This window comes from Zeugodacus cucurbitae, chromosome 3 (genome assembly GCF_028554725.1).
Source record: "Zeugodacus cucurbitae isolate PBARC_wt_2022May chromosome 3, idZeuCucr1.2, whole genome shotgun sequence".
Lineage (NCBI taxonomy): Eukaryota > Metazoa > Arthropoda > Insecta > Diptera > Tephritidae > Zeugodacus > Zeugodacus cucurbitae.
In genome coordinates, this window is record NC_071668.1 from 64,423,679 (window position 1) to 64,449,796 (window position 26,118).

Sequence of the window (26,118 nt, forward strand, 5' to 3'; positions counted from 1 at the left end):
TTCTTGTGAACCAGGATTACTATAGAAAAAATAGATTTCTTATGACTGAAGAGCGAGGTTAGTGAAGGATGAACGTGTGCAATATAAACTTTTTTTCTGATCAAAACATGAAGACATGAACGATCCCCGGTTGCGATCTTTTGTCGATTTAGTCGTTTTATCTGCGATATCGGTTGATTTCAGTAGTATGATTCGACGACAGTTGGTCTTTTTAATGCTGGGTGTGAAGAATAAAGTGCAACTTTTAAGAATATAATCTGGAGAATGTGTAGAAAAAAGGAATTATATTATCTTAAATTTTTATATACAAAACCGCAACACCCTTTATACTATCATCCACTTACATAGTAGCTAACAACCGGTAATGCAAAAATTGGTTAATCGATGTGTTGTGATCATCTGACAAAAAAAAATGGAATGCGAATAAGGTGAGACAAATAAAATAAAAAACGAAATTAAAACTTATTATTTTACGTGCTCATATTTATTTAAAAACGTAATTTACAAAATAAATTTGTGACTGCAATGTCTCAATACTTTTTACGAAGCTCAAATCAATAATGCGACGCAGTTATTTAACGATATCACACATATAAATATATATAAAATTATACAAATATAATTGCTTTAAAAATATTTCAACAGAAACGTGATTGGCATCAACACCAACAACCACTGTAACTGTGCAAATCCAGCCGCACTGTTCATATGACCGTAGTGGCCGTAATGCCCGTCAGCCGGTGCACCAGGCGCGCCGGGTGCGCCATCATTACCGCCAGGAGCACCGGGCGCGCCACCACCATTACCCCAACCGCCACTACCGCCAGGAGCACCAGGAGCGCCGCCTCCACTACCACCGCCGGGAGCACCTGGTGCACCGGGCCCGCCACCCCAACCGCCATTGCCGCCTTGTGCTACAAAAACAAAAAAAATGGAATTTTAATTTTGTTGTAATAATGCGAGGCACATATTTTCGTAGAGAAAAATAAAAATTCCAAACACTTCTGCGCGCTTGCTTAAACACTTTTGTATATGTATAGTACCTGCGCAAAGTAGCACGCAATTCAGCGCGAGCAGCAGCGCAACTGCATAGCGGAGCTTTAACATGGACTGCATCTTGACACCAACGTTGACGAAAGTAAACTGAGCAAACTTGTCTTGCAATGCGCAGTTTTTAGCTGAGATTTTGCAAACACTCGCTGTGGGCATATGAGTCATTATTTACGTTGCAGTCGTTGCGGTGAGTCGCTTCCCGACGCATTCGGCTTTGTTGTGCTGTTGTGTCATTTCGCAAAGTTCATTGCGTCGCTTTTTAATTGTAATTAAATGTCGAAATTGTATTTGAACGAGCGTAGTGAGATAAGACTGTGACTTGTTGCATGAAACATAATTTTTTTTTCGAAAAAAAAAAAATATGTTAAACAAGTCAGACAGGCAGAGCGACATCAATAACAAGTAGTCCCAAGATATGCTCATATAAGCACCCGCCTATAGAATCACAGCCATATGTTTTGTAGTGAGACCTAACCTTCGAAAAAGCATACATTTCACAACTTAAAAAAAGCTTTGTAAATCTCTTCGAGTGGCGAAAGTTTTAGATTTTGACAGCACAAAAAAGTAAAACTTTTATTAATAAGTGGCTTGAAGAGCGTTTTCCAGACTCTTGCAGAAACAAAGTGTTGGACATATCGTCTATTAACTCGAAAGCTCCGCAAAAGCTCTGTGCAATATATGTGTCGAGGAAACGTTAAGGAAGAACTGGTACATATTGATAATTAAAATGTCTGTTTTTAAAAACTGAATGCAACTTTTTTAAGAACTGAAACGAGGAAGGGATCACTTACTTGAAAGTAAGTTGGCCTTTGGCGATTACTTTTGTAAGACCCAATCGAATAGAACATAGAAAATCATCTTCTAATGATAAAAAATGACGACGTTAAGCTTCAATATAATTTTGCAAAGCTTTTAAAGCTTTAATCAGAACATCTACCGATTCTCTCCTACTAACTCTATGGAGTAGGTACTAACATACTTATTCTGCCCAAGATATAGCAAGATATTTAACAGAATATTCTAAACGTCCCTTACATAAGTAAACATCCCTCGTAAATATAGTATATACTTATTTATATCAAACACCTCATATAATATTTTAATTAATTTAACGTTTAAGCATGTGTTTAGGCTTTTATTAGCATACAGACAGCAATTAGACACATTCATTACACCTTTTTGTAATGCTTTCCACTTTTTGAACACTCTCCTTTCTCTCTCTCTTTAAGCTTCTGGGTTTTTTGAAACCTACAAAGTTAACCCGATTAAAGATTACACATAAGTATCATTTAAAGCTTGTTTAGAAACATCTTATAAATATATAATATACGCGGATTCCTGAAACAAAAGTTGTGAAAGCGAAAAATTCAGATAAAAATTGAACGGCATAAGCAACCAATCACAGACGTGAGTCATTAGTAGATGATTCAGATGAGAGGGCACTCTTCCAATTCTGTAACCGTAAATATTTAATTAAGACTTTAAAATTTTAAATTAATAATTACATATTAAAAAAATAGGGTTCTCGTTTAGTTATTCTCTTCTTTTACTTTTATTTGAGTTAAAATGAGTATTGCGTATAAGAACTTGATATTACTTTATATCTTCTAAGAAATGTAAATGAATCAATTGTAGATCAAGTACCTCCCACATCGGTGAACTTTCCAATTTGGCTTATACTTCCGAAAACCACAAGATGTGATTCATTATTATACGCATTTTGTCGAAAGTAAAACATACCTAGAGCTGTATTAACCGAGCTTGTTAAAAATATTTTTCTCTAGTATTGCATGAAACAGTATGAAAGTCGATATGAAATCCAATAATAATCACTACATATACATTAAATTTTACTATAAAGATGGTCCACTAGTGCCGCATGTAGGTATTGTTAAGAAAATCAGGTCATAAGGAGAGTGTACTATTTTAGGGGTTAGTCAAATTTATTTGCATTATGAAGTCTCTCATCACGGACCCTACAGCTGTTGTCCTTAAGGAATGAATATCTCATCGCTATCATTGGTGGGTTTACTGGTCATTGTCCAATAGATACACATCCGGTGAGATTACGGAGCAAGCCAGACGCAAGTTGTCAAAGCTGCTTGGAGATATGCGCAGAGGAATCATCCAAGCACTTCCTTCGTCAATATCCAGCATTCAACAGACTAAGGTTAAAACACCATGGCGAACACAGCGAAGTGACTGGAATCAGCATAAGCCGACTTAAGAACTCAGTAATAGAGTCCAAGCGCTTTGTCGTATCAAGAGGGCCTTAGAAATCCGTTAGGCGTATGTCGAAGCTGTCTATGTGAGTTTCTCTGCAGTTGTGGTGATCTACGCCTTGATCTAACCTTACCTAAGAGTTAACCTCAGTGGAACTTTCAATCACGTTTTACGTTTCATAGGAACTTTGAATTAGTTGATGCAAGTTAAGGTAATAATTTAGCTTAATTTCACTTCTGATAAGAGTTAAATATGTATCCCGAAGTCCTTACAGATAACTTTCTCCAACTGTCCATAGATTTATATAAATTTAAGAAACTTTAAAGAACACATCTCTCAACATCTCTAAAGGCTTTAAAGCTTCAAAGGCCGCCATAAAATTCTATTTTTCTTCTCTTAAAGTCGAAAATATTCCACTTCTACCACACTTCCCGCCATGGAGCCATCAACTAGTGAACGCAAACATATTTGCCTACTTTTCCCGCAATCACTGCCACACTCGACGCTTTTGTGTTGACCCTTTCAAATTGTTGGTTAAATAGCAAGTTGGCCAGCAAGCGGACGGCAGCGGTGGTGGTGACGGAAGTAAGCGGAATGCCGACAGCAAGTCCAAGTGTGTCAAAGAAGAATAGAAAATTGCATGCTATCTGTCTATCTTTCTGTCATTTTCCACTTAATATTATTTCTTCTTTTTTATAATTTTATTCTTCCAACTATTTTGCATAGCATGTGGCAATGCAGTTGTGGATGCGCCACAAAACGAGCGAAAATTGCGCAAATTGCAATATATTCCTACGAAAACTTACTTTCGCCACAACGACGCTGGGCTCCATCTCTGTCTCTCTCAAATGTCCTGTGGCCATTTAATTTTTTTGGGCTGCATGACTTCTTACAAATATTTTCGTGCAATTTCTTTGTGCCGAACGACCGAAGTGACTGGTGGCGCTGAGGTATACTTTACCTGCTATGCAGATGTCTTAGGTTTGGAAAAGCACCGAATAAGAAGCATTGCAAGAAGTGCAACAAATTCTCAAGTTTATATAGGATTATATATATATATATATATATGTATGTATATAGACTTATATTGTAGTATAATGTTCCGTACTTAGGCCAGTACCTACCAAGCCTTACTCATACTTAGCAGCCACAAATCAGTGCAGTGATTTATATGGCGGCATATTTTTCCCCCAACTTCCTTGTGGCGTTGTGAAAAATGATCCCGTATGCGCCGCCGCTATCACTATAATGTCCTTTTCCCGTTGTCCTTTACTGCAGCCGCTAACTTTTCGCACTCAGTTTGTTATTGTGACAACCTTGGGCACTTTTACTGCAATTTTTTCTCCATCCTCCTCATTTCCTCCGCGAAAATTTACTATTTTCTCCACATAATACCAAATAGCAAACACGTAGTTAGTCTAGTTATGTCTGTATATTTGCCGGTGCAATAGATATCCTGCTAGTTGGCCAACTTATCTTAACTGCAATCCAGCTGTGGGCGCCACCAAGCGGCCACATCATGCTCCCCATACCGCCGCTCACTTCACTGGCATTTCACTATTTATTTCCCACTTTGGTGGCATTTCCATTTGCAGCCGCTGCTCCTGCTGCTGTTCCTGCTACTACAGGTCTTGTTATCAGTGACCGACACTCGATTACATTTTCCGTGGCACTTGTCACTTGCGGCAGCTTTCAATGGCAGCAAACTCGAATGCACAGGAAGTAACTAACTAGTACCTCGAACTATCCATTATAACGGGTGATTTTTTTGAGGTTAGGATTTTCATGCATTAGTATTTGACAGATCACGTGGGATTTCAGACATGGTGTCAAAGAGAAAGATGCTCAGTATGCTTTGACATTTCATCATGAATAGACTTACTAACGAGCAACGCTTGCAAATCATTGAATTTTATTACCAAAATCAGTGTTCGGTTCGAAATGTGTTTCGCGCTTTACGTCCGATTTATGGTCTACATAATCGACCAAGTGAGCAAACAATTAATGCGATTGTGACCAAGTTTCGCACTCAGTTTACTTTATTGGACATTAAACCAACCACACGAATGCGTACAGTGCGTACAGAAGAGAATATTGCGTCTGTTTCTGAGAGTGTGGCTGAAGACCGTGAAATGTCGATTCGTCGCCGTTCGCAGCAATTGGGTTTGTGTTATTCGACCACATGGAAGATTTTACGCAAAGATCTTGGTGTAAAACCGTATAAAATACAGCTCGTGCAAGAACTGAAGCCGAACGATCTGCCACAACGTCGAATTTTCAGTGAATGGGCCCTAGAAAAGTTGGCAGAAAATCCGCTTTTTTATCGACAAATTTTGTTCAGCGATGAGGCTCATTTCTGGTTGAATGGCTACGTAAATAAGCAAAATTGCCGCATTTGGGGTGAAGAGCAACCAGAAGCCGTTCAAGAACTGCCCATGCATCCCGAAAAATGCACTGTTTGGTGTGGTTTGTACGCTGGTGGAATCATTGGACCGTATTTTTTCAAAGATGCTGTTGGACGCAACGTTACGGTGAATGGCGATCGCTATCGTTCGATGCTAACAAACTTTTTGTTGCCAAAAATGGAAGAACTGAACTTGGTTGACATGTGGTTTCAACAAGATGGCGCTACATGCCACACAGCTCGCGATTCTATGGCCATTTTGAGGGAAAACTTCGGAGAACAATTCATCTCAAGAAATGGACCCGTAAGTTGGCCACCAAGATCATGCGATTTAACGCCTTTAGACTATTTTTTGTGGGGCTACGTCAAGTCTAAAGTCTACAGAAATAAGCCAGCAACTATTCCAGCTTTGGAAGACAACATTTCCGAAGAAATTCGGGCTATTCCGGCCGAAATGCTCGAAAAAGTTGCCCAAAATTGGACTTTCCGAATGGACCACCTAAGACGCAGCCGCGGTCAACATTTAAATGAAATTATCTTCAAAAAGTAAATGTCATGAACCAATCTAACGTTTCAAATAAAGAACCGATGAGATTTTGCAAATTTTATGCGTTTTTTTTTTTTAAAAAGTTATCAAGCTCTTAAAAAATCACCCTTTATGTATACCTTTTTTAACTTACATACAAACATACATACATACATAATAGATAGACATAATGCTATTACAAGCGACTTAGTGAAAGACAGCGCGCCGTTTCTTGCGGCTGTCTACTGTAACTTTAGCTAGTGCATTCAGTGACTTACAATCAGTGTTGCTCGCACTTTTTCTATTCCTCTCTTTCTTTCTTATGCGCGTAAGTTGTGCGTGTCGTTCAAGAAACTTGAGCTTCTCCAATTATTCTATCATAGTAATAGTGTATGTCAACACCAACAACAATCAGTGCTTTGGAAGCATCAATATAGCTGTCACTCACGTCCACAATTCGAATGTCAAATGGGAGTAAATGGAATTTTGTTTGACATAAAAGCATAGTAGTTGTAGAAAGACAGAGATAGGTAGATAGAAGATAGTTAGATTGAAAGAGAGATGTTGTTGATATGTTTATTTAATAATAAGGTTATAAAATGTTATTCATCTCGAAGATGGTATAGGAACTCTGGAAATATAGAATTCCACAACAGTTAGTTTTCTTCAAAATTGTTTGGTGGTCTCCTTTGAAAAGCTTTTTTCATGAGATTTGAGTGTCCGCTGTCTAGTAATAGATATCGTTCATCGGTAGTAATAAACCTAATTCCTGGCAACTACAATTTTAACTGTCTACTCTTTGGTATTGCGCTAAACAGTAATCATATTCCTTTACTGGTAAATTACTTTACCTAGGTTAGGTTAAGTAAGGTCAAGGGATAGATCTCCGCCACTGCAGAGACTCTCAACTAGACATACTGTCCTTTATGGCACCCAACTATTAATAACAGATCGCCAAGACCTTAATGATTCGACAAAGCGCGTAGACTCTATTACAAAGTTCTGAAGGGAATCCCCCTTCGGGTTTCAAAAAATCGATTTAATTTAATTTACTCCGAGCCTATAACTATTCATGAATGTTTCTTTAAAATAAAGAGTAGGAAAGAGAATACACATGACATACAAGTACATAGGTAGGTTTTATACCCAAGAATTTGCTTCACAAAACTTTAAACGTGTTTTTCTCGATATAAAATGGGTAAAGATCTTCTTTACTTTTCAATTTGATTTGTGGCTAAAAAGAATGGCGATTTTCAAAAAAAATTCAATGGTCCGCCATTTTTTAATTTTTGTGCGAAATTAATAATCTTAGTTCATACCGGAACCAAACATGTACTCTTTCTAATCCCGTTTGAATTTTTGGTTTTAGATATTCCAGTGAGCGGAAATCGCATGCGCAGCCGAAAAGAAGGGCTTTTTTATGATCACAAAAAAACAACAACAACAAAAAATGCTGAATATGGAAGGAGGAAGTGCTTGTATGATTCATCCTTCATCCTTCATCCAAGCAACTTTGGCAACTTGTATCTGGCTTGATACCTAATCTCCCCGCGTATGTATCTATTGAACAGAGGCTAATAAGCACAACATCGATTGCGGCGAGATGAGCCTTCCGAAGCGACAGCAGCTGGAGGGACCTCATTCGATTCACCGTGGGCCAGTTGTTGTCCAGCGCTCTATAATTGTTAACTTCGTTAACTTAAAGTATTAGCCCTGGCCCGTTCTGGCTACTCTCATTCATATGTATGACACCTAACGTTCACAATGCAAACTTATTTGGACTCTGTTATATCCGTCTCAGCGAATCTTGTATTTGTCCTTGCTTGTGTACCAAAACTTAGAACCAAGATAATGTAGACATACAAGGTGAGATTTTTCATCGAGAGAGAGCCCTAATTTAGAAAATTTTATCGAAAGTGTATGTACTGAGTTCGAAGCCGATATGTTATACGTTACCCTACAGTGGAACTTCCATAACTCGAACTTCTATAACTCGAAGATCTCCATAACTCGAACACTTGAATTGGCAATAAAAGCCAACTTTCATACAAATTTCCTTCCCTAACTCGAATTTCTATAACTCGAAGTTTTTTTGTGGATTATGGTGACTCGAGTTAGAGAAGTTCCACTGTATATATTTACACTTCGCAGTCTTCATTAACTCACGAACCACCGCGAGAAGTACTTTACTTTTGCTTTCATTCTTCATTATCGCTTCGCCGTTAAATCACTTAAATTTTTTTCCACACATTCTCACAGAGTATGTAACACAATATATACATTTGTAACAATTTCTATATTTTTTCATTGCTACATTTACACTTTCATTCGCATCGCCAAAAAGCAAACACCTTACCCCACACGCTAGCCATTTCAATTCGTTCCACAACAATTGTTTGGCAATCTTCGTTTTATGCAAATTAAGTTTAACACCTCATACAACAATTCGCTACCACCCTATGCCATGTTATATATACATATGTATATACAGAAGACATAAATATGTGTAATTGAAGTTGTAGACGATTACTTTCTTTTTTGTTTTCCACACTTTATTGCCATTTACAGTTTTTGTTTAACATTTTCTTTTTCAGCTATTTGCTGTGCTACATTGCCATTACACACCATGGTATCACTCGTTCTCCGCAACAAAAACAAAAAAACGTACACTTTTTAATTGTGGCGCGTTGGCAACCCTACTGCGCTTGACCTCAACGTGCCTTTTGCGCTTCCTCTCCATTACTGTTCTGATTATTATTATTATTGTTATGTGTAAAAGTTATTATTGCTTTTGTTTTTTTATTCTTGTACGAGTGTGTAATTAGCGAAAAAAAAATATGTTAACTACACTTTGTAACGGTATCTTGCAATTGCTTTTGTTTTTGTTTTTTTTTTTTTGCCGTATTTCTATATTATTGCTTCGTTTGTTAACAAGTTGCTGCGATTTGTTTTCATTTATCGCTCTTTGGCATTTCTTTTCATTTTATTTCCGTTTTACACTTGCTTTTTCTTTACAGTTATGCACTAACTTAATTTGGTAAATTGTTTTTGTTTGTACACTAGTGTTGTGCTGTGTATTTATTGCTGTAAAAAACGTAGCAGAAATTGGCATACAAATTAGTTTGGTGAAAGGGAGGGGAGCATGTTTATAACTTCTATGTTTTTTCTGAAGAGTGTGTGTGTGTCTCTGTAGTAGGGTGCAATATTTAATAATTCAACGCTTCATAGCCGGAAAAATAAATATTAATACTGGCCCGGGGGAGAATTATGTGTGCTCCCGTCACGTTTCTCATAGTAATAATTCGTAGTTTTAATTGGATTGTATAATTGGTTTCATTAATTGTGTTATTGTGTTGCTGTAAAGCAAAACATAATTTGATAATTTGATATTGAATAAAATTTGTTGTACAAATATTTCTAATAATCTCGTGATATTGTTAAAGAATTAAAAATTTAACTTTCTTATCACCATCAACTTGATTTTTTCATTTACCGGAAGAGAGAAATGTAATCATATGCAGTTATGTGAAAAATAATAAGGACAGTGCCCTAGTGTAGATGAAGTCAGTATCCAACTAGAAGTGTGGTGGTCAAGACAAGTAATGCAGGAAATTTGTTTCTTCCGTTTTACGAAGATTTAGCAAAGCTTTGTATTTTATTTTAGTTTGTATACTCTCGCAACAACTGTAACTTGAGTAAAAATTGAGTTATATTGTGAAACTTAGTACACGTGTTTCTTGGTACCATAGGAAGGTTGTTTCAGACCACTGCCACGCCCACAAAATGGCGAAAACCGAAAACACATAAAGTGTTAAAACTAAACTATAAATAAAGCTATAAAAAATTGTGTGTAAAGGATCGCACTGTGTAGGGGCATATTTAGATGTAATTTGTGGGCATGGCCACTCACCCAACTAAGTTGTTTGTACATATCTTGTAAATCACTAAAGCTATATTAACCAAACTACAGTCGTTTCTTTTAGGTACTATTTTATACAGTCCAAAAATGGAGGACATCGGATAAATACCACGCCCATCTTTCATACAAAGGTTATGTTGAAAACTACTGAAAATGCTTTAACTCAGTAGGAAAAACATCATAAACCTGAAATTTCGCTATAAAGTGCTACAGCAGGGCTGCACTCAAAATGGTATTGCAATTTTTAAATGTACGTGGCTCCGCCCACTTATGGGTCAAAAACCACATCTCTGAAACGACTCGAACAATTTCAATGAAATTTGATTCATAATATTTTATTGACTTCGTAATGATATATTCCCATAGAACTCAATTTTTAATTTCAGCTGTAGCCTTCATTTCATATAATATATACATTAGGAACCAATGGAGATATCGGAACATATTTTTGCATAAATTCTGCATTTATAATGAGGTATCGACCTTCCGCCGAAACGTCGAAATCGGACCAGAAGTGTTCAACGCCCCTTATATTGAACATGAGGACCTGAATGTTTGAAATACAATTTTTACCAAAAATACAGATAAGTCTCTCAAATATTGAAATGAAATTCTGAGAGATATTTTTGCTTCTAATAATATGTTTCTGTGCCAAAAATGAGTGAAATTGAGGCATAACTTAAATTGCGAGTGCATAAAATGTTCGGTTACACCCGAACATACCTCAGTCAAATAATTATATATGCATGAACTTTTTGCAAAAAAAATTAAAGATTACAAAATTACAAAATATTTTTGAGTATGCAGATTTGTTATTATTAATGTATACGATATAAAAAACAAAAAATTAACAAATTTCAAAATATTTTTTAAACTATAAAAAAGAATTGAAGTTTAGGCTAATGGTAAATATTTATATGTGCATTTTACTATTTTTACCAGTAAAGCCTATACATTTGAGTTTAACTGAAAGAAATGTTTATTTTAATAGTCAGTAGAATTGTTCTTATATTTTAATACTAAATTAAGCCGCTTAATCAGAGAAGTAACTACTGACTGTAAAATAGTTATGTAAATATTGGCGAATTATTGCTTTATGGCTAATTTAAGGTGACGTACTGTCTCAAACTGCTTTCCGTTGTGGAAAACAGCAGCAGAGAGGTTCCCCCAGAGATCCTCAATAGGATTTAGGTTCGAACTCAATGCTGCACATTGTAATACCGGAATTTTCCGGTCGTTAAAGATGTTCTTCGTGTGGATTGAAGCGTTATCCTTTCGGTATGTTCAGTTATAAGCCATAAATATTGCCAGAAAATTTTATTAACTCGCTGTCCAAAAGATCTACATTGATATTAGCATTCATTTAAGTGAATATAAAACATGTAGATAGCTTTCCACCAGCTTTATAAGAGCTGCAGAGCTAAATAGAGAAGGTACAATCTTCTACAAGAGTGTACAGCTACTGGCGAACGCCGATGATATCGATATCATTGGAAACAACACCCGCGCCGTTAGTTCTGCTTTTTCCCGCCTGGATAAGGAAGCGAAGCGAATGGGTCTGGTGGTGAACGAGGACAAGACGAAATATCTCCTGTCATCAAACAAAGAGTCAGCGCATTCGCGTCTTGCTCCCACGTCACTGTTGACAGTCATAACTTTGAAGTTGTAGATAATTTCGTATACCTAGGAACCAACATTAACACCGATAATAATGTCAGCCTTGAAATCCAACGCAGAATCACTCTTGCCAACAGGTGCTACTATGGACTGAGTAGGCAATTGAAAAGTAAAGTCCTCTCTCGACGAACAAAAACTAAACTCTACAAGTCCCTCATCATTCCCGTCCTACTTTATGGTGCAGAAGCGTGGACGGTGTCAACATCCGATGAGACGGCACTAGGAGTTTTCGAGAAAAAGGTTTTGCGGAAGATTTACGGTCCCTTAAACATTGGCAACGGCGAATACCGCAGAAGATGGAATGATGAGCTGTATGAGTTTTTCGATGACATAGACATAGTTCAGCAAATAAAAAGACAGCGGCCACGCTGGCTGGGTCATGTTGTTCGAATGGATGAAAGTGCCCCAGCTCTGAAAGTTTTCGATGCAGCCGAGGAAGAGGGAGACCTCCACTCCGGTGGAAGGACCAGGTGGAGAAGGACCTGTCTTCACTTGGTATTACCAATTGGCGCCAAACCGCCAAAAGGAGAGATGCGTGGCGCACTGTTGTGGACTCGGCTATAACCGCGTAAGCGGTTTCTACGCCAGTTAAGAAGAAGAAGAGATAGCTTTCCACAGCAGCAAAATGCAGCCTCTGAAATGAAGGTACCGCTTCCAAAACATCGCTTGTAGTAGGACCGTCGTTCCTGGTGTGAATCTCTCCAATATTTCTTGCAATGACCTGGGCCGACCGAATTTAATTTTTTTTCGTCACTAAAGACTGTATTCTATCACTCATCGGCACAGAATTGGTATTTATTTGCAAATCTCAAATGTGCTTTATTGTGTCTTTCTTTAGCGTTGGTTTAGGTGCCATGGAGGTGTGTTTCAGAAACTGATTTTTGATTGATTATAATTGGAAAAATTATATTTATTGTGATTTTCTGTCTTAACTAGGTCCATATTTGGTCGCTGCTTATCAAATCCGCAACTACTAGCCGTCGAATCTTCCTTTCGCACCGCTCATCAATGTTGTTTTTCGTCCGCTGCGTCGCACTATACCATCATTAGTGAAGTTTTTAAGAAATTTAAATTTAAACTAGTACCACGAGACATATTAGGCTTAAAGTTAAATAAATGGAATAAAAATTTTTAATAATTCATTAAGTTAATGCACCTACAATAATTTTGAAAACAAATTTTAGCAAAAAAAGTTTTTGCTGCGACACTATCAGTAAGGAAGATCCGCAAAACTGATTTTGCACATATAAATATTTACTATGCAATATCCAATTCACAAGCACATTCTTAATGTAACTGTACAACGAACGAGAAAAGTATGAAACAATTTTCGTTGCATAGTAACGGTAACAGTGAATAAGAAATATAAACAAAAGCAGAAATGCACATACATATAATTATTTGACTGGGGTACTTCCTTCCTTACTTGTTATTTGACACCAAACTGCTCTTTTGTAAACTTAGCCGTGAGTTTTGGGTCGTTGTCTTAATGAATTATCCGCATAAGTACCATATTATCTTCAGTTAATACATTTTTGGAGTATCACAACATAATCGTTTACTTTTATAATACCCTGTAAGCTATGACATGAAGAATATGCAAAAAACAGATTCGCATAGAGTTCCATAATTCCAGCCAATATCCAATTGTCTCTAAGCCCTTGTAAAATTAAATTTTTGGTCGTAGTGATTCTGCGTTGGATTTCTAGGGTGGCATTGTTATTGGCAGTTCCAAGATGGACGAAATTATCTACAACTTCAAAGTTGTGATTGTCAACATTGACGTTGAAGCCAATACTCTCTTATTTCTTTATAACAAGTTGTTAGAAAAATTATATTTTCTAAGCAAATGAACAACAAATCGCTATTAAAACAAAAATAAAAGACTTTCAGTTATCATCACGGAAGAAGACCCAATGACGCCCATAAACCGCACCAAACCGTAATTTTTTAGGGATCCAATGGCGACTCATGGAATATGTGTGGATTGCTGCCTGACCAATGAAATGAGTCTCGTCGCTAGGACGTAACGCTCTAAGTAGAGGGCGGTAGTAAATTTTAATAATTTCGACTCGTTGTTAGATCATATATCTTTCCATGATGAAATGCCAAACCGTACTGAAGAGAAATGTCAAAAGAGTGGAAAAAATATAGAAATGTCCTGAAGGTTCTTGCCTTCAAATAAAGCCTTTTGTGTTAAAAAAAATTCGGAACTATTGTAGGAGTTAAAAATTGTTTTGATAACCAGTCGAGTCGTTTTCAATTAAAGTTATATTTTTTTTTAATTTTTAATACTCTATGCATGTTTGCTTTATGCTATGACATGAATAATCAGTAATAGATTTAAGGATATCGATAATTTATTATTAAAAAAGTAATCAACAAATTTTCGGAACGCTTTCAACGCTTGGGAACATATGGTATGGGTACAATGAAACAGTTTTAGTTAAACACTTGCACCCATACTACCATAATAAAAGCCAAACAAACAAACAAATACATACATACACACATTCACACAAATATATGGCAAAGTAAACATGACCTATCCACAGGATGAGTGGTTAAAAGCAACGCGCAGCGGCAATACCAAGAGCCGCAACCGGATGCAAGACGACAAGGCAAGCATCAACAAAGAACAGAGTAAAAGCAAAGTAAACAAAAAAGTGTGTTAGCGAAACATCGTACAGCAATAAAGCAGAAGGAAAACAAAAACACTATGCAATGGAAGAAAAAAAGCCAAGCTTTAGCACATCAATCAGCAAAAAGCAAGCGATGGTGGCAGCATCAGTTGCAGGAAAATGACAACTTCAGTAATAATGATGATGTGAAGTTGTAGTTGAAAAGAATGAAAGCGAAAACAAAAATGAAAAAAAAAACAAATTGTGTAAACAAAAACAGGATGCGGAAGGCGAAGATAAAAAGTAGCAAAACAAAAACAACATAAGCATACATATAAACTTTTGAAGTAAGTGCTTTTACATTCTTCCAAGAGTATCTATTTAGAAGTATAAGACTTATGAAACGTAAGATAAATTAAAACAGCAGAAAAACTGACAGAATCATTACCTGTTTGTAGGTGAATTTCTAGAAAGCGAAAATATATACAACCAAAGTTAAAGCGAGTAGAAAAGAAAACATTTACTTTGTAGCAAAGGTAGATGTGGTACGAGAAACTTACATACGCAACAACACACCAACGACACTCCAACATCAAACACATGCTTAACCCACATTACGCAAAATATTCCAAAAAAAAACTGTAGAAAATAAAATAACAGCAAATACAAACACAAAGCAAAATGCTTTCATTTTCCAAAATGAAATGGCAATTCAAAAGAAATCTACTCGCAAATACAATGTGCTATGCGCTCTGAGTGTACAGAAAAATTTCCCACTTCGAGGGTAATTTCTCAATATATGGTAATTTGCGCGCTGATGAGCGCAAACGCATGCTATTGCACTCTCAACACGTTTTCTGAATCGAAATATAAAATTACCCAAATACAAGTGTCTGCAAAAGCAATGCAAAGTAAAATTTCCCACTATTTTCTTGCTGCTCGTAGTACGTGTGCTGTTTTAGACTCATTCTATTGTTATAAATTATTATAAAGAACAGTGTAGCTTTGAAAACTACTCATTTACCGGCCGCTAAAAGGAAGTTACAACTAAAATAAGATGTTTGTAATGTCACCCATAAATGTTTAATAAGTTTACATATAAATGTATAAAATATATAATGAGGTATTTTAAATTGAACTCAAACTTACTTCTATGCTCGTGTCAAACAAATTCTTTTCAAGCTTTCTGGTAAGAGTTCAAGGGTTCACTAAGAAACCCTTGTAGAAAATCAATATTACCATATTTGGCGTCACCAGTCTTTTTGCTTTTTGGCAACAAGTTGACTATTGTGATTTGTTATTCTTTTTTGCCGTGCAAGTTTAAGCTTTAATGTCAAGCTTTCACGCAAATATCTGTGAGTAAAAAAAAAATTAAGGTAGTTGAAACAAGTTAGTTTTGAATTAGATGAAATTTAATTAAAAACAAGTAAGGAAAGGCTAAGTTCGTGTGCAACCGAACATTTTTTACTCTCGTAATTTATTGATATATTTTTATTAAGATAACACACAATTTTACCCAATTTGAAAATCCGATAATTAGGTATATGAGAGCTATGAGCAGTTATGACCTGATTTTAAGCAATTCTGGTACAGAGACACACTTTTGGAAGAAAAATATTTGCTCTGAATTAAATAAAGATACCTGAGAGATTTACCGAATTTTCGGTGAAAAATTACCATGGTGCACTGAATTCTTCATATTCGATATTCGGGGCTTTGAAAATTTATAGTCCAATTTCGACAATATTTTCACAAGTGATGCCACAGATCATATACAGTATTTGTGTACACTTTTATTTCGCTATCTTCATTGGTTCCTTATGTATATATGTATTATAAAGGGAAGGAATAAGATGGAGTTAAAAATTGAGTTACATGGGAAGTTGTCGTGGTTGTAAATCGAGTTCATCCATTTTTCACACGTGTCATCAGGGTATCAAGAAAATATTATATACCGAATTTCATTCGAATCGGTCGAGTAGTTCTTGAGATATGGTTTTTGACCCATAAGTGGGCGATGCCACACCCATTTTTAATTTTGTGAAAAAATCTGAGTGCAGCTTCCTTCTGCTATTTCTTCTGTAAAATTTTGTATATCTGACGTTTTTCGTTAGTGAGTTAACTCAATTTTAGTAATTTTCAACCAAACATTTGTATGGAAGGTGGGCGTGGTTATTATCCGATTTCAAATATTTTCATGGTGTGTGATGGGGTACGTAAGAGAACCGACTGCAGAAAGTTTGGTTTATATAACTTCATTGTTTTGCGAGATATATACAAATAACCGATTTGGGCGCAGGGCCACGCCCACTTCCTCGTTTGTTTTCGGTTTTCGCCATTTGGGGATTTGATATATAAAACCCTATATCTAACTGGTTTAGTTTTATGACTTCCAAACAAACGTTATGTGAACAAAACTATACTACTCTCATAGCTACTTTTGTTGCGAGAGTATAATAAAAATGATAACTGATTTAATATGAATTATGGCAATTCCGCATTGACTGTCAGATTTAAAGTCTTTAAATAAGTTGCTTTCAAACGTCAATAAACATCTCCGGATAACTTGATACAAATTATAATTTATTAAAGTGTCTCGGACCTATGGAAAAAGTTCAAGTAAAAGCATCTTCAGAACCTTATTGTTACGTTGAATTATATTACGATTGAAATTATATTTCAATGCAAATTTTAAATAATAAAAACTAAAAATTGGAGGAAGTTGAAGTATAGATTATATCGCCTTATTAAACTTAATATTCAAATGTTAACTTTGAATGCACTCCATTTTCCAGAATATTACTTTTTAGGTAGTTAGTTCTTTCGATATATTTCATCCCACCAAAGAGCATCGTCAGTATTGAAACGTTTTATGCATGGTCCACTTCTTTCACTATTCAGGTATTGAGAATCCTATTGAGGTTCATGCTTTCACCACTAAATATTTCTCAAACTATACAATTTTCAATCTTTGAGATCACAATCAAATTTCCAATAAAATTTTAAGACCTTAAAAGACCACACTTTCAACAGTTCATAACATGCAAGACTTTTGAGACACTTAAGCGGGAAAGGCATTTAAATGAATCTCGCTTAAGTGCCTAGAGGTACTTATCAAGCTTTTTCTCAAATATTTCGATCTAATATATTTTCTTTTAGAATAAAAGTCACATTTATTTCTAATTAATTGTACTTATTAATAATGTATTCTTTCCTTTTGACAATACTTGTCAATACAATGACAGAAATATTAAAAGAGCACTTAAAAGAGAAAATAGTAAGCAATTTTATATTTGTGGCTTAATATTGCAGGCATTTAAGCGGGGAATTTTATATATAAATTTAGAGAAAAAACAACGTTGCCGCAAAATATGGTCACTTAAGCGAGAAAGGCACTTAAACGGGGGGATCACTGTATATAAAATATATATAAATTAGTTTCCATAAACTTTCATAGCTTCATACTTTAAAAAGTTAAATCTGTTACACTATTAAACAAGTACACAAGTTAAAGCCGTAAAATATTCAATAAAACACTCACAACCAGTCTTTGTCATCGTTTCGCATCGCATACGGTACTTTTGACCAACTTTTCTATTTGTCTAGGCTGCAGTGGAAAATTAAATTCATTTCACTTTCGCAAAGTGCCAATTTAGTGAAACTTTCGCAGTTTCTATGGAACTTAAACATGTGAAATTAAAATAGTTCAGCCGCATTGTAAACATTGCAGGATGCATTCGAAGGTAAACTAAAGAGACAGGGTGACAGTAAAGTGTACTGTTGAAGAGGCTGAAAGTTGGTTGCGAATAAAAGCCACTGTGATTTTTGATAATTAATTAGGAACGTACTGAGCTTTCATTTACATATACAATTGATCTCTTTTACTGATCTTGAACAACAACTGTAAGAGTTATGATGAGCTTTTAAATATTATTTAAACTTTGAAGTTAAGCTTTATAGTGTAATGTAGTGATACTGTTCAAATTGTAATTATTAAGCTATTGGTAAAAATTGTTCACTACTCGTACTAAGCACCCCTTATTCTATATGTATAAATATCTTAGCTGTTACAAATGCATTGCCATATTGCTGCAGTATTAAAATAAGAGGAAAAGTTGAAAACATAGCAAAGTTTTACAAATCTCCTGCGCAATGAGACAGTGACAAAATGGCATTACAGAACACATAGGTACTCTTGATACAAACATAAGAATTTATATGGAAAGAAAGTAGTTACAAACAATGAAATGTATGAAATAAGAAGAAGAAACATGAAAGAGAGTATTGAACTTGATTTCAGTAAAGATTTCACAACTTTGTTTGCGTCTTTGTTAAACAGATTATTAAATCACCAACCGAACACAACAGAAACACTAAATTTTACTGAAAAAATAGCCAAGGAAAACTTAAATCATATTTTTGTTTGAATGGAAAATGGGTGAAACATGATATCTCAGGAACTACTTAACAGATTTCAATATTATTTTCTAGAATTTTAAAAATGGGCGAAATCGTTCTCATTCCTACTACGTCTCATATAACTCGAATTCCATTTGATTCCTTCACTTTTTATACTCTCTCAACAAAAGTTGCTAAGAGAGTATTATAGATTTGTTCACATAACGGTTGTTTGTAATTCATAAAACTAAACAAGTTAGATATAGGGTTATATATATCAAAATGACCAGGATGGCGAGACGAGTTGAAATCTTCGAACACGTATTCCTTGGCACCCTGAGGAGGTTGCTTTCGCAAAATCGGACCATTGCCACGCCCACAAAATGGGGAAAACCAAAAACTTTAAAAGTGTCATAACTAAGCCATAAATAAAGCTATAGAAATAAAATTTGGAATAACGGATCGCACTAGGAAGGGGCATATTTGGATTTTTTAGGGAAGTGGGCGTGGCGCCGCCCCCAAATCGGTTATTTGTATATATCTCACAAACCAATAAAGCTATATAAAACAAACTTTCTGCAGTCGGTTCTCCTACGTACCCCTCCACACACCAAGAAAATAGTTGAAATCAAATAATAACCACGCCCACCTCCCATACAAAGGTTATGTTGAAAATTACTAAAAGTGGGTTAACTAACTAGCGAAAAACATCAGAAACACTAATTTTTACAGAAGAAATGGCAGAGGAGAGCTGCACTCAGCTTTCCTTTTTTAATGGAAAATGAGAGTGGCGTCGCCTACTTATGGGTTAAATACCATATCTCAAAGACTCCTCTATCAATTCGGTACATAATACTTTCTTGAAATCCTGATAACACGAATTAAAAATGGACGAAATCGGTTCACAGCCACGACAACTTCCCATATAACTCAATTTTGAATTCCTTTACATTATAATATATACATAAGGAACCAATGAAGATAGCGGAATAAAACTTCACAAAAATACTGTATTTCAGTTGTGTCATCACTTGCGGAAAATAGTCGAAATCGGACTACAACTTTTCAAGGACACCGATATCGAATATAATTCTTCAGTGCCTATGGGTAATTTTTTCTTCTTCTTCTGGACTGGCGTAGACACCGTTTGCGCGGTTATAGTCGGGTCCACAACAGCGCGCCACGCATCTCTCCTTCTGGCAGTTTGGCGCCAATTGGTTATACCAAGCGAAGCCAGGTCCCTCTCCACCTGGTCCTTCCATCGGAGTGGAGGTCTCCCTCTTCCTCGGCTTCCACCAGCGGGTACTACATCGAACACTTCCAGAGCTGGAGCACTTTCGTCGATTTGAACAACATAACCTAGCCAGCGTAGTCGCTGTCTTTTTATTCGCTGGACTATATCTATGTCGTCTTCTGTGGTATTCGTCGTTGCCAATGTTTAAGGGACCATAAATCTTCCGCAAAACCTTTCTCTCGAAAACTCCTAGTGCCGTCTCATCGGATGTTGACATTGTGCACGCTTCTGCACCGTAAAGTAGGACTGCAATGATGAGAGACTTGTAGAGTTTAGTTTTTGTTCGTCGAGAGAGGACTTTACTTTTCAATTGCCTACTCAGTCCATAGAAGCACCTGTTGGCAAGAATGATTCTGCATTGGATTTCCAGGCTGACATTGTTATTGCTGTTAATGCTGGTACATTAGGGTAATTTTTTAGTAACGATAAATCTCACAGATATTTTAATGCTATCCAGAGGGAATCTTTAGTATGTTTCTGTACCAAAAATGGTTAAAATCACGTCGTAACTTCCCTAGCTCCCATATACCTAATTATTGTTTTTTTCAAAAATATGGTGGGCTTTATTCCGCATATATCGTTGAATGTGTGAGATATCTTAGGAAAATTAAGTGAGCCTTGGTGGTGGAAATGAGTGAAATCGGTACAGGTATTACCTCAAACCTCATATACTATATATGGTCATTTTCTTTATTCCATTGGACTTTATGTCGAATTGTGTATTATCTTATTAAAATTACATCAATAACATGTATAGGAAAATAAACTAAAAAGAAATGGTGCCAATAACCTGTATAGCATGGTACTCCAACAGAAGACCAATAAATACTGTCAACTGACAAAGGAGCAAAAGGAAATGCCAACTGTGGAGTGAAGCCCCAAGTTTATTATGCGCCGGTACTACAAGAGAATTAAATTTTGTAATACGATCAGATATCATGATTTTCAAGGCCATATGTGAAGGGTCAGTCCTGTTACGTTGTAAATATTGATTTTTGAAAATCAATTTGCAATTTCAAACAGAGCAAATGCGTAGCCTTCAGACTGTTTGCAATGTTAAAAATTTGCTGTGTACATAATACTTAATTTGAAACAACTGTTCAAACATGAGCGCAGACAGACGTCATCAATTCGTCACCTCGCTGCATATATAAAGGCGAACCGATAGGATTATAACATCAGTCGACCGCATACCATTACATACAACAAGCACAACAAGGATCATGTTCACTTTCAAGTTCGTCATATTTTCTTATTTGTTAATCTCCGCCGCAGGTAAGTAAATTCAATTTTTTATCAATTTTTATACTAACTAGCGTTTGTTTTCAGCGCAATCCCCGATTATTAAAGGGGCAGAGCATGGTATAAAGGAAGTAAAGAAAGAAGATCAACAAAAGTCTCAAAATCGTTTGGAAGGTGCAGTGCCTAATTCTGCAAAGTATGTGGACGATACTAATAAAGATGCAGAACGTGCTACAAAGGAATTTGAAAAAAATCAACAAAATTATCAAGATCTTTTTGCATGTTCAGTTCCTGATTCTGCATACTATTTGGACGATATTTGAGGTGGCGCTGATGGGCAATAAGGATATGTGAATGCAATATTCCTCAATGAAATTAAAAAAATAAATTCTATGAATAAAAAATGAGGAGTGTAGACGGTAACAATGCACAGCTGTATAAATAATGTTTAGTTCTATCACCAATTGATTATGCCAGTTGCCTTGTTACACATTTGTATTGTGTGAATAAGGGATAGACCAAAAAGTTTCTACTTTCAGTAAAGAGAAGAAGAATAGCACAACGAGTTTCAAGCGCGGTATCGCTATTACGGTAATCGTTCTTGCGATCTCCCTATATAGCGAACCAACCAACTAACCGTTATGGTCTTAGCGACAACCATTAATCTCACTTTAAAGGCCATAAAGCTTCGTAAATAAGTTTAAATCAATTCAATTTAACTGTCAAAATGTTAAAATTGTAGTAATGAAATCAATTTCAACAAGTAAGGAAGGGCTAAGTTCGGTTATGACCGAACATTTTATAGTCTCGCAATTTATTTACTTAATTTTATTAATATTATATAATCCACAATTTTATTCGTTATATACATTGGTATATGGTATAAAGTCCGTTGAAAGTTGGAAACCCTAATATTAGGATAGAAGCACCGAGATCCTCTTGTCCTTGAAAACCTATGGTACGATTTCGCGATTTTTAGAAAGGGGTTGCCACACTATAAATACAGTACTTAAGCAAAGTTCTATCCCGATATCTTCACTAGCGCTTAACTTTTATATTGTAAAGTAAACGATACAGATCTACTTCAAAGTTCTGGTATATAGGAAGTAGGCGTAGTTGTGTACCGATTTGGCCTGTTTTCACAACATATCATTGGGAAGCTAGGAATATATTATGAACCGAATTTCATTGAAATTGGTCGAGTAGTTTCGGAGATATGGTTTTTGACCCATAATTAGGCGGAACCACAGCCATTCAAAATTCGGTATACCATTTTGAATGCAGCTCGCCTGTACCATCTTTATAATGACATTTAAGGCTTCTGATGGTTTTCCTCACTGAATTAAAGCATTTGTAGTAGTTTGTAGTAGGAATTTGTATTTCGACTGTAAAAGGAAGTGGCCAAGATAAACGACTCTTTAGAGTTTGGTCGATAAAGCTTTAGTAGTTTACGAGATATGTAGAAAAAACTTAGTAAGGCTGCACGCCTACTTTTCAAAAAAAAAAAAAATTACCTCCAAATATGCCCCTTCCTAGAACGGTAATTTGTACCAAATTTCAGTTAACTTAATGGCTTAGTTATAGCTTTTATAGGTTTTTGGTTATCTCCATTTTGTGGGCGTACCAGTGGTCCGATTTCGCCCATCTTCAAATTTAACCTTCTTATGGTGCTAAGAAACACGTGTACCAAGTTTCAGATATCTGAATTTTTACTCAAATTGCAGCTTGCAGAGACGGACGGACGGACAGAAAGACTTCCGGATTTGAATTCTACCCGTCACCCTAATAACTTTGGTATACATATATAACCGTATATCCAATCATATCCCAGATCTGGATGGGACAAGATATTTGACAATTATTTACATCTGTATAGCTCCTATAGTTTCTCCAAACAGACACAATTTGTGGATACGGAACAATTAGAGAAAAAAAATGTTTCATATAAATATAAACATTTTTAAATTCCTCAAACCCGACGGTACTTCCAAGTACCATATTCTTTTTTATACAAAGATATCCTTGAAGTGTATGATACTTTTTATTAATTAATTAAACACGCATATTCGAAAATATTAAATAATATATTTAATATATATTAGAAAACGATTTCTGGATCGGTCAACAAGAGGTTAAAATAATCGATGTCGGACTATAAGATTTCATGGGCCCAGATATCGAACATGAGAACCTCAGTGCATGTGATCTATTTTTATAGAGAATATACTTATACATTGGTTTGCGATATATATACAAATAACCGATTTCTCCAAAAAAATAAATGCATCCGAATATGACCCTTCATAATGCGATCCTTTGTACCAAATTTTATTTCCATAGCTTTATTTATGGCTTAGTTATGACACTCATATTTGAACTTTACTCGTCACCCTGATCACTTTGGTATATATAACCAACTAACTCGTTTAGTTTTAGGACTTACAACCAACCGTTATGTGAACAAAACTATAATACTGTCGTAGCAACTTTGTTGCGAGAGTATAAAAAAAATGGAAGCATGTGTCATAAATAGAACTATTTCGATATTGAAGTGTGAATGATTTATTTCAAAACAGAGCGTATTAAATTCAAGGATTGCGTCTATTACGGGCTCAGTAGAACTCTATAATTTGGTAGTAATACCCGTGCTTTTGTATTGCGTAGTAATGATCTGCCTATTGGGGTGTATAAGAGAAAAGTTCTTCGCAAGCTTTTCAGTGCTTATCGTATAAGCGACAACTAGTGTATCCGGACAAACAAAGAGCTAAACGAGCTGTACTGCGACATTCACATTGCCCAGTTAAAATAAGCCTTTTGTACGTCAATGAGAATGATTAGGCTAAGAAGCTCTCATATACCAAATATTATTATTGCAGAGAAAATAATTGAAACGATTTCTGAATTACGCCTGCCCTCTGTCATATGCGTAGTATATAAAGCTTTTCGTTATTCTGCTGAACTTTATACCAAATAAATATCTGGGTCAAAGTGCTTCTAATCTTAATAAAAATTAAATAAATATATTTATTGCAAGAGTATAAAATATTCGGCTATACCTGAACTTATTCCTTTCCTACTTCTTTTTTGAAAATTTACTCTAACCTCATAGTCCTTAGCAGTAAAGTGTCTGAACGATGTCTCAGGTATTCGAACTCTGAATTTTCAATAAGTTTTAAAAATAATAAAACTATGTATGTAAGTTTTGCTGAATTTAAATATATTTCACAATAATTATTTGACAGGCATAGCCCAAGAGCTACAACTCTTGCTTAAAATATTAACAATTACATTTAACAATTTGGAATAGCTTTTTTTATTTTATATAATATGTGTATTATTATTTGTTTCACCAGATTTTCTAGACATTTTTTATAGGGCTGCTTATTGTTGTCATCTAGAGGCTACCGGGAAGCTCATCAATTGCTTTTTGAAATGTAGCAAGAAACTCCTTAATAGGTTCTGTGATCTTTTCTCCACCAGGCAGTTTTGAAATATCTACTATTTGAGTAATAGTTTTAGGGTCAACTGCTGAAGTACCAATCCCCAAATCTGTAGGATCAATTCCTAGATTAGGCATAGGTAGCGCTAAAAATAAACGGCAGAGATAAACAGATAAGAAAATATGATGAACTTGAAAATCGGCATTTTGCTTGTAGTGTCTCTTGAATGCAATGGTATGCTGATGACTGATATTATAATCTTGTCGGCTCACTTTTATATACGAACCAAGTGACGAGTAGAAAACGTCCACATACTGACGTTCGTATTTAAACAATTGCTTCAATTAAAAAATGTTTATTTAGCAAATTTTTGACATTTGCAAACAGTCTAAAGAACAGATATTTGCACTTTTTGAATTCACATAATGACTTTCAAAAACCAATATTAACATTGTAACATGAACGACCCTTCGTATGTGGCCTTGAAAATAATGGCATCTGAGCCAATTACAAATTGAAAAAATAAATACTCTCGCAATTTATTTATTTAATTTTATTAATATAACAAACAATTTAACCCATATATTCGGCATATATGTATATGGCATGGAGTCCATTGAAAGTTGGACACCGCAATATTAGATATATGGAAGATAGGTGAAGTTATGACCCGATTTCACTCATTTTTGGGATGGCGGCATATTATTAGAAGAAAACTATTCCTTCGAATTTCTTCAAAATATCTGAGAGACTTACCTATATTTTCTTTAAAAAAATTATTAAAAGCACTGAGGTCCTCATGTTCCATATATGGGGCCTTGAAAACTTATGATCCGATTTCGGCGATTTTTAGAATGGCAATGCTACACTATAAATATAATATTTGTGAAAAGTTCTGTTTCGATATCATCACTAGCGCTTATATTTATATATTATACATATATTGTAAAGTAAAGTGACCAAAGATACCTTCTATGAGCGCCTAGAACGTACCTATGAGCGCCGCCCCCGCCACGATGTCAAAATCGTGCTTGGCGATTTCAACGCAAGGGTGGGTAAAGAAGGTGTCTTTGGCACAACAGTCGGAAAATTCAGCCTCCATGACGAAACATCACCAAACGGTCTGAGGCTGATCGACTTCGCCGGGGCCCGAAATATGGTCGTCTGTAGTACTAGATTCCAGCATAAGAAAATCCATCAAGCTACTTGGCTGTCCCCGGATCGAATCAGTCGCAACCAGATCGATCATGTTGTGATAGATGGACGACATGTCTCCAGTGTTTTTGATGTGCGTACGCTTCGTGGTCCCAACATCGACTCG

General features: G+C 35.7%; 1 protein-coding gene across 1 annotated transcript; it reads right to left on the bottom strand.

Annotated features, from left to right (window-relative positions):
* Window positions 1-455: 455 nt before the first annotated feature.
* LOC105208499 (protein FAM98B) lies at window positions 456-1,205 on the bottom strand. The gene is made up of 2 exons (XM_011178380.3): window positions 1,044-1,205; window positions 456-914 (listed from the first exon to the last, which is right to left on the bottom strand). Exons 1-2 carry the CDS (start codon window positions 1,114-1,116, stop codon window positions 628-630), a joined length of 360 nt encoding a protein of 119 aa, XP_011176682.2. The 5' UTR covers window positions 1,117-1,205; the 3' UTR covers window positions 456-627.
* Between the last annotated feature and the right edge of the window lie 24,913 nt (window positions 1,206-26,118).